At 43.5% G+C, this 10,616-nt stretch overlaps 1 protein-coding gene across 1 annotated transcript; it reads left to right on the forward strand.

Moving 5' to 3' along the window:
• The first annotated feature begins 934 nt into the window (after positions 1 to 934).
• Positions 935 to 10,616, forward strand: LOC141014859 (cdc42 effector protein 3). The gene is made up of 2 exons (XM_073488793.1): positions 935 to 1,050; positions 7,307 to 10,616. Exon 2 carries the CDS (start codon positions 7,804 to 7,806, stop codon positions 8,737 to 8,739), a length of 936 nt encoding a protein of 311 aa, XP_073344894.1. The 5' UTR covers positions 935 to 1,050; positions 7,307 to 7,803; the 3' UTR covers positions 8,740 to 10,616.

Below are 10,616 nucleotides of genomic sequence, written 5' to 3' on the forward strand. Positions count from 1 at the left end.
TCACCTGCAGCAGAAAAATGGGTCAGAGCAGCATTGAGCAGAATATTGACCTTTGACCTTCTACTACTTCACACCTGTTGATCAAAGAGGCTGTCAGAGGTGTTTCTGCTCCATCACCATGTTTCTGACTTTGATGGTGAATCTGATCAATAACATCGTCTTATTATCTCCCCTGAGTCTCTTTATCAGAGCAGCTGATGCTTTAACTACCGCAGACTGATTCAAAGACCTGTTTGATTGGTTACCTGTTCTGGGCTCAGCTGTGTCAAACCAGTGAGAGTCCACCAAAGTAAAACCGGAAGTGAAGAATCCTTTCTTTTAAAATAAAACCACGCACATATTATATCTGGTAATATAATACACGATAATAAACATTTGTAGCCTATATTAATTAATTTATTTACTTGTTCATTTATGGTCACATTTATTTATCTATTTATGATTTTATTTGTCTATGAAATGAGCTTTTTTTCTTTATTTCAAATTTGATATGTTGTATGTTATGACTCAAACTATTTATAGTTGACGCCATACAATCTCAAATTCCAGATCAGTGAACAATTTACATTAAATGTAATGTTTTTCCATCATCAGGTTGCTAAATAAAAGCTATGACATACTTTGTCTGGTTTATTATAATGTATAAAACTTTAGTTTTTTTACTAGAGGTGAACACATGCAGTGTTTCATATAAGATGTTGCAATAAAAATATATAAATACGTGCTCAATAATTTTGAATCATTAGATTGTATTGTTCCCATGTATTCCCACAGCAGATGGCTCTTAAAAATGTAGCAAACACGTTGCCAGATTAAGATTTTATTTTGAAATTCCTAACCGGACGTGGTCCCTCATGGTAACTCCCTCTGACTTGACCGCGCTCCGTCAGCGAGGATCCGATGTCCAGCTCACTGTCTCCGTCCAGAGCGCTCCAGAGTCAGTAAGAGGTTTAACCTGCCCTGAGCTCGGGTCGGTCCGTGTCGGTGGATTTTACGAATCAGCCACAGCGACTTTTATTCCCAAACAGAGAGACACGTTTCATCCTGGAGGTAAATATCACCCGTACATCTGATTATTTCAGTCTTTTGTGGGGGTTTTCACGGGTTTGGATGCGGTCAGTGGTCGGTGTGTGGCCGCTGCCTACCTGTTGAATAGAGCTTCTGTTTTTTCTTTCTTTCTATTGTGTGAGTAACAAAAAGAAGAAAAACTGAGCAGAGAAACGTTTTATTTGTCAACATGAAAGGCTCGGTTACATGTGCGAGACACTCCCTTTGGTTCCAGCGTGCGTAACGAGCGCAGCTGGTCGATATCCACTATACAGATACAGTGGAGAGAAAAGGCTTTTTCAACTTTAAAGACAAACGTGATGACAGTGTTGGTTTCTATGAAATATTATCAACTGTTTTTGACTAAAGTAACATGAATGAGATGTTTTTATGAGCGTTTCTGGTGTTAACACAAGTGATTTATCCTCTTATCGCCTTTAAGATATCAGTCGTCAGTGTCACACGGCACAGTTTGGTCTGTAATATTCAATCCGACCCAATCTAGATTATGGTGATCTAATTTCTGAGGAGATTAAGTGGACGCGGTCAGATGTGTTGCGCCCTGCAGCATTAACCATAAAGAGGAGGATACATCAGAGAATGGTAACACAATTTTAAACGTACCCAGTGACTCAGACTGCCAGTTATCGCTACCTGCAGTGACTCCAGGAATAAACTCTCCTCTGGTGCCAAAGACGGGAGGTCAGAGCAGCCGGCAGGGCGCCAGTATCCTGCTGCTACCTGCTCATCTTATAGTAGGACTGTTTTAAAAGTGACAGGATTAGTGGGTCAGTAATGAGGATTTCATCCCAAACCAGTCAGATCCGCAGTGACTTTCATCTTTATCAGCCTGACTGGAAATATCTGCGCTGTGTCTGTGGCTGACGGTGCGGATTAGACTGGAAAGAGGTAAATTTGTTCCACTGGTACCAATCAGGCAGACCAGGAGAGCCTCCAGGAGGACGGAGATGATCTCACAGGCTGCAGTTACATAACAAACACACACATACACACTGAGGAACAGGGAGGTAAAACCAGAGAATCACCAGGGTTTCATATGAATATGAACTTAATCATAGTTAACAGTTTCCAGTCTGAGCTAATGTGGGTCAGAAATAAAGACATGTGAGATATTTTCCGCACCAGGACTCTTAATGGGTAAATGAGTCCTCATTAACTCACACACACAGTGTTAAACCTCACTGTGGCAAACATCTTTGTAAACTACATGACAGACGAAATCATCTCGACTTTTATGGTAAAAACAAACGGATTAGCAGACCAGCAAACGGCTTTTTGTCAACAGTCTCCTGCTGTGCGCAATTACGCATGACGCAAGAGGCCGCGGATGATAACAACACTGAGAGGAGCGGTGCCGCGGTGCGTTCAGGCGCGTCGGCTCGTGTTTGAAGATGACAGGACTCACGGGTGGCTCCTGTTAGTGGAGCCTGAGCGCTGAAACAGACCTCAGATCAGATCCTCTGTGGGTGATTGCATCATCAGCAGCGCCCCCAAAACTCCTGCTCTCAGGAAAGGTGACGCATCAAGAACCGGAAGGAGCGATAGGCTGGTGTTCTCTGGAAAGTGAGGTGTGTGTGTGTGTGTGTGTGTGTGTGTGTGTGTGTGTGTGTGTGTGTGTGTGTGTGTGTGTATGTGTGTGTGTGTGTGTGTGTGTGTGTGTGTGTAATCTGTGACAGACAGATTAGACCTGGGAACCTTTAAGGGCTGAACAGTAGGACAAACAAACAAATCTTGCCCCATCACTGGAAAGCTAGGAGTGTGTGTGTGTGTGTGTGTGTGTGTGTGTGTGTGTGTGTGTGTTGTGGGCATATAAGTAAACCAAAAGGGATCAAAAAGTAGTTTGATGTGATGAATAACTTCATGAAGCTGGTCGTGTTTGTACACCTGAGCGGGGCGTGTGAGAGTTTTCATTGATTTCCGTCACTAAGATTCAGATTAAGATTTTTGGCTTCTTGATAAAGTCGATGTAACAGGTGATGTAGGATCAAACTCTGGTTTAATATTGTACACACACGCGTCCAGAGTAGTTCGGTAGAAGGAAGAAGGGTGATAACGAAGGTGTGTAGTTTGTCTTGTGCAGGTTTCAACAGATTCATGATTTAATTGACCTTGTTGGGATGAACTGTTCCTTGTAAAGGAGCGGCTGTAGAGCAGATCACACTCGATACACCAGAAACCGTCTCTTCATCAGTTTAACAGGCCTGACTCCGCCCTCCTGAACCGGTCCGGACTGGCTCGGTTCTACACTGCTATTATGTTTATGTGTATTTGTGTTGCTGTGTTTATAGTTTTGTCTTATTTAATAGTCTGGTTGTTTACGTGGGCGCTGATGGAGCAGACGCTGCACGTCGTCTCTTCATTAGTCTGTTGCCACAGTTGTCTGATTCATTTGTTCCATCGGTGCTGCATTGTCATTAATTTTGGTTTTAAAACGAAGGCCGACGAGTTAACGTCTCGTTCTTCATGACTCTGAGGCTTAAATGAGACTGAGCTGTTTCAGAGCTCATCTCTAATATATCTGTGGTTTGGATGCTCTTACAGTCAGATGGAGGGACTCTGTTTTCATTGGATGGTGGTGCTGGAGGGAGGGAGAGAGAAATAAGTGAAATACAGCATTACAAATAAAGGTTTTCTCATTAAAAAGATAGACTGAGGATTAATGTGCCCTCAGATAGGCTACTTTAGTGCAGTTTTTACAATTTTTTCTGTTTTGTTCTGTCAGTTATTTTGTCCTAAATGATATAACTTAATTCATGGACCATCACCTCATCCACATCCTTTACTTAAACCCAAACATCTGAACCAAACTAATCCAAAACCTAAACATTGTCTACTTTTTATCTAAACGTAACCATGCTGGGGCTAACACCCAAATATGCACAGTTTAATCTCATGCCCAGTTAGTTAGAACTGAAGAGGCCTCTTGGACATGTTGCTTTGGTGTTCGGTGTGTTCAAATTACACATAATGCGTTGTTATCACCTGGTTTTGTTAACAACGGCTAACCTGGACAGAACTGGTTCTCCCAGGTGTAGTGCTGGAAAGCTGTTAACTGGGGTAAGCCGTTAGATACACAGTACAGCTGAGGCTGATACCAATGTCGTTAGATTTGCAGAAATGTGGTCATAAACCAAATATGGAGGAAATGAGATGTTGACTGGTTTGTCGTGCTGGATGATAGGTCTGATAATCTGAGAACATTTCACGATAATCCATCATGTAGTTGTTGATATATTTCAGTCTGGCCCGAAGTGGTGAACTCACAGACCGACACTGACACGTCCATGAAGTCAAGGAGCTAAAAATGAGTCCATAAAAAATAAAAAACATTACTCATAGATGTCTTTGTCACCAGCGCTGAAGTGTTTGAGGTGGATTAACTGTCTGAGCTGCACGGTGATGTCATCAGTTACAGACTGGTGTCTGATGGTCAGTGTTGTGTCGGCTTGAGTCGATTTCAACAGTCGATCAGTAAAAATGTTTCTGTTGTAACAGCTGATCTCATGTCTCACTCACTCCGTCCTCTGGAGCCACGTCTATCAAACTCCTGCTGCGACGGACACTCAGCAGAAGATCATAACTCAGAGCGTCGTGTCCCTGTCACATACGATCATTTAGTTACATTTAACAGCTGTTTCCATACTATATAAATGATTAGATCTCAATCATTAACACTACAAACATTAATAATAGCTTCATCGAACTTCCCTAGATTCATTTTTTCTTTCAAATAATTAATCAACTTCTTGATAATCTGAACGTCTACCGTGACAAAATGATTGCTGCCATGCAAGTTACACTAATGCACAATTAGTCCTACTTATACAACTGGACTCAGCGTTGGCTTGTTTTGTCCTCATAGAAATATTTAAAGATGTGAAAAACCTGACAGTCGGTGGTGAAAACGGTCCCCGGGGCAGCAAACGTCATTCGGAGGCTTCACATGAATTCTGTTGAGCTCTGTGAAGCGAAAAAGACTCCACCAAAACTGAAATATAACTCTGAGTCAGCTCTCAGGGGAACAACACTGACAGTTTGTGTTGTGAAGGAAATCAAAAAATACTGAAACTGATCCCAGAACACGATCTCAGGAGGATTCTGGTGTTCAGATGAGTGAAAGCTGTGATCACATTCACATGTTTATATGGAGACCTGTTGAATCATGATTAAAAGCAGACTCCATTCTCCTTTTTTAACTAATCATAAGCAACAACTTTTGTACTTTAGCCCCCAAAATATAATCATTAAACCAGAGAAATACTCAGGTTTGTCTCTGTGACGTTCACACATGCATCCTGACCTAAATCTGAACCCTGTGTGAACGTTCACAGGATCCTTTCAGATGCCAGCGTCGTGATGAAACGATGGAGACGCAAATATTTACTTGCTCTCAGTTGAAAACTGTTTTTTTACTTCGCAAATCTAGAAAGTCAGCCAAAAGTCAAAACTGGACGCATCAATATTTTACTGAAATGTCAACAGTTTTGTCGATTTGAGATAAAACTTTCAACAACAGACAAAAATGATTCTGTTGTATGAAAATGTTTTATAATCGTTCTGTTTCACGCAAAGGTCGAGATGTCTTCACTTCAGTCCCTCACATCCAAAAAACAATCAAAACCAGTGTTGTAAAAAGTATTTAGTAAGTTAGTAAAGGTAAAAGTGAGTCACCCGTATGAGTATTTGAGTAAAAGTATTAAAGTATCTGATATTCAGTGTACTTAAGTATCGAAGTAAATTATCATCAAGTAAAAGCTAAAGTTATGAAATAAATGTTGTGGAGTAAAAAGTTTAATATTTGACTCCAAATGCAGAAATGGAAAAACTCAATAAAGTACAAGCATCTAAAAAACTGTGCTGTAAAACAGTACTGGAGTAAATGTAGTTAGTTACATCCCATCACTAATAAAAAAAAATAAAAAATTGTTGTCATTTGTCACTGTTAGATTAAACAGGCTCCCAGAGACACACGGGACACAGGACATAGTTAATATATATAATTTATAGGCTTTATTAGTTGTAAATGATCAGTTTGCAGTTTTCCAAGCATCATTCACACGACGATCAACACATTCCTCCATGAATCTCCTCAGTAAACTGAGAACAAACCCAGTCAGGCCGTCACAAGACGAAAACATCGTCACAGTGATTTTTTACGCTCTGGTCAAAGCAGGTTCTCTTATTTTGAAACAATGGTGAACATACATGAGGACACTTTGATCCGTAAAGCGCTCAGACACACTTTGTGTCACAAGATCTGAAAGTTATACAAGAGTAAGAATCTGTGTTGTTGATTAAATAACTCATCTGTGACTTTATAGAAACTTTACACATGATTTATGAAGTTAATCATTTTCTACCTCCAGCTGCTCTCACACTTCAAAAGTTATTGTTCTTTCTTTAATGTCACTTTTTTCAGTCGTCATCGTCTAAAGTCAGCTTCTTCTAACCAGCTGTGTTTTTGTTCAGGAGTTATAATCTTCAAATGAGCAAAGTATTTCATTTTTAATCACCAGTTATCTTAAAACGTCGTCTCTGTCCTGCTCTCTGTGACTCCTGTGTTGTTTTTGTTTTCTACTTGTTAAAGCAGTTGAACTGTTTGAACCAGTTTGGGGACTTCAGATGAAAATGAACTCATTAGCTCGTTCCAGCTCGTTTACATTGATGCGTAATCTTAAATGTGTGTTGTCCCTAACCGACAGACAGAAACAGCGCAGCGCTGTCTAAAGGGTTAAATACCAGAGGAACATTTAGGATGCTGATGGGATCATGAGATCACACGGCCCTCAGGCCTGAGCCGACAGTGTCGTCCCATAATTCACAGTGTTTGTGTCGGAAAGAGACTTTAAGATTTTCCCCTGATAACAGGACGCAGAGCTGTGCGGCCAGAAGCTTTCAAAACCAACAATTTCCCTGCAATAATTTGTGTTTCCACTAACTGAAGCTGAGGGGTCGTCGGGAATGCGTGACCAATTTTCTGCCCTGATTCACTGTAAGAGAGGCCTCGACACCCACAAGACCTCAAGTCTCACATTTACACATAATTTGGGGCAGGCAGACCCCTCTTAGCAAACACTCAGGATTCCTGGAGTGTTTTCCATCATGTGTCCTCTGGCTCACTGAAGAGGAGGTTGTAAATCACCTCCCCCGGCTCCTTCGCCCCTTCTATCTCCCCTCGCTCTTCCTCCCTCTCTCTTCATCTCCTCCTGACTCCTCTTTTTCTTGTTTCTCCTCACAGATCTCCAACGTTTTGATGTCACATTCCTGAAGTTTCTCAAGAAGTCAGACGGTCGACCCGGCAGCAGACAGCGAGGCCGCCTGAGATCTTATTCTTCATCCCTTCATCCTCTTTATCTGAGCGGAGATAAGGACGTGTTTGGAGGAGAGAAGGACCCAGTGTTTGCTTGGATATGGCTTTTCTGTGTATGAGAGAGAGGCAGAGGGAGCTGAGCTGAGGTCAAGGCCTTCCTCCTCTCCTCCCAGAGTCACATGTCAGCGTGAGGCACAACCCCCGGGGTTGCTATCGCTACACTGACCGACCTAAATACTTGTATACTCAGTTGGAGAAGCAGCACAGACTGGATCAGTCTGTTTGGATTGCAAAGAGCCTGAACAGCTTCTTATCAAGTGAGTTTGCTTTGTGAGCTGCTGACAGACTTTTAAGCACCCTGAGGAGGATCACCTCTTCTCTCAGATCAACAGAAGACCACCTGACATCAATCCGTCAGAAGCAAAATGCCGGCGAAGACGCCAATGTACCTAAAAACTACAACTCCCAAGAAGGGGAAGAAGCTGAAGCTGCGTGACGTCCTGTCAGGTGATATGATCAGCCCCCCGCTGGGCGACGTACGTCACAGCGCCCACGTGGGGCCCGAAGGTGAAGGCGACATGTTTGGAGACGTGGGCTTCCTGCAGGGTAAGATGAGCATGCTGCCGTCTCTGACCCGGATGCAGAACGGACACTCGCGCTCGCACAGCGTGGAGAGAGGCCAGGACGACAGCTTCACCGCCAAACAGGACTCACACAACTACGCCTACAACGGTTTCCACTACCAGCACTCCTCCTCCGGCCTGCTGAAGACCACCATCTCCATGCCCGTGTTCATCGCCCACGAGCAGGCTCCACCCAAACCTCCGCGCCTCCACCTGGACGACCCCTCGCCTCCCTCTCTGCCCTCCCAGCAGAACCACTTCCCGCACCATCAGACGGAGACGAACCACAAACAGGCCAACGGCTTCAGTCACACAGACGGCCACAGACAGCAGCACCCGACCCGGTCGCTCTTTGAGAACGGCGTGGTTGGTCGTTTGGCGTCAGAGCCCTGCCGAGACATCTCCATCTCCCCCAACATCCGCAGGCTCGTCCCCTCCTCCGGCTCCTTCTCAGAGGTCTCCTCTGAGGACTCCATCTCAGAGATCTGCGGGCCCCTGGACGTCCGCCGGGGCCTCAGCCTGGACTCTGACGCCGGCCTGAGCAACGAGGATCTGAGGAGCGAACGCAGCGAGTCGCCCTGCGCCGCCTTCCAGCCGGCCGGCCTCACAGTGTCATCCGCCGTGTCACGTTCAGACTCTATGGCGGGTTTAGATCTGGATCTGGGTCCATCCATCCTGGAGGATGTCCTGAGTATCATGGACCGCTTCAAGACTGAGGACAACCGCTGTGAGCTTTGAAAAATGGGACATTAAAGGAAGAGTTCACCGCAAAATCCAACACATATTCTCCTCTTACCTGCAGTGCTTTTTATCCTTCTGGTTATGTTTGATGTGAGTTGCAGAGTTTTGGAGCGATATCGACCTTCTTCACAATATAATGGAGCTCGATGACACAACGTCTCTTTCCAGAAATCATGACTCATTACTTAATATAATCCACAGATCATGTTGTGAGCAGATTCAGTTTCTTTCTGAGCATCTACTCATGGACGAGAGGCTCGTTGCCAGCGCTCCTGATTGTCCAGAGGGGAATCCCGTTTTTCATTGCTCCCTCCCGGTTTCCTCCTTGAGTCACAGTTCTCTCATATTTCTCCCAAATTATGACAAATTTTCACACCTTTTCCCCTTCGAGTTCTGTAAAATCTCCCATGCTTGTTTTTACTGCCGGTCGTGGGGCGCAGGAGTGCCATTCTGTTATTTCCTTTAATAGTCACCAGAATGCAGGAACGCTTCGGTTTAGAAATCCTGCCTTGTTTTGAGGTCTCAAAGTTGGCGAGTGTGTAACAGCGCAGGATGTAAACATTAATGCTGATCTGTAACATTAGCTCAGTTAGCCTCTCGTCCATGAGTAGATGTTTCCTTCTGCGCAGTGATACGAAACTCGTCTGTGGATTATCTTGGATTATGTTGAGACTTCTCCTCAGCCGATACCTCCAAAACTCTGCAACTCACTCCAAAAGTATCTAGATGGCTGAAAAGCACTGCAGGTAAAAAAATATGTACTTTTGATTTTGGGGTGAACTGTCCCTTAAAGTGATGTACAGGTATTTTTATACATGATTTCACAAATCCTTAAAAACTTTGGAAAGACACTAAAGGAGGACAAGGGATGAAGAGATGGAGGGCGGAGAAAATGTCTTTTTCTTGTGGACTCAGCGGCTGCGTTCTTGTGGACGTTGTTGTTAAACTCTGGGACGTTTCTGCCCGACGTGACAACAGCAGAGGCAACAGGCTGGTCCTTATGAGCCTTTATCAAAGCTGAACCTCAGACTCATAAACACTTAAACTGTTTGTAAGCTAACAAAGAGAAGAACTGCACTCACCGTGTTATCACGACACATTCCTCTGTTCTTCAGACGAAATACCAGCCGCCACCCTCAGCATATTGTCTGTTAATCCGACCTGTGCTGAGAGCTTTCTGCTCGTTAATGGTTAACAGACGTCTGTAGACCGACCCGGAGAAAAAGGGAGAAGTCAGCAGCTGTCAGGAGCAGCAGGACTCATGTTTTCATCATAGAAACCACAGCTATTAATAAAGTACATTTTTACAGCTTTTATCGGTGCGTATGTCTGCAGCAGAATTAAAACTACACATGCTCGGTTACACTAAACTGACCTGCAAACACACATAGTTTAATGCTAAAGGCCATATTCTGTCCTGACTCATTTCAGCTGCCTGTAGAGTTTCAGAAGACTACAGATAAATATCTGCATTTGTTTACTGTAATGCTTCAACACCAGATGAAATGTGAAGAGCTTGTTATTTTACTGTCCTTCTGTCACAAATGAAGATGTAAGCTACACAGTCTCTACCTGCCCTCTCGTGCTTCAACGTTTCAGTGGCAGATTTCTCTCCTCGTCAGACGGAAACTGAGGAAACTTGTTCTTGTACTTCAACTAATAAAATGTAAGAAATGTGCTGCTTATAGGTGATTTTCAAATATTGGACTCCTTAAAAGCACTCTTCTTCCATGTTGTGGCTCACTGTCGGCCTCCCTCTAACATTCACTGTCTGCATTATCACAGTAGCCTATTACTCAAATGTCATCTATGCTGTACATATATATAAATATATATATATATCACTGTAAGAATAAAATGTTGCAATGAAGAAA

The sequence above is a fragment of the Pagrus major genome, chromosome 2 (assembly GCF_040436345.1).
Source record: "Pagrus major chromosome 2, Pma_NU_1.0".
In the NCBI taxonomy this organism is placed as follows: Eukaryota; Metazoa; Chordata; class Actinopteri; order Spariformes; family Sparidae; genus Pagrus; species Pagrus major.

Bases quoted from the DNA above. Each gene is read 5' to 3' on its own strand.
- LOC141014859 (XM_073488793.1), top strand. From the start codon at position 7,804: ATGCCGGCGAAGACGCCAATGTACCTAAAAACTACAACTCCCAAGAAG.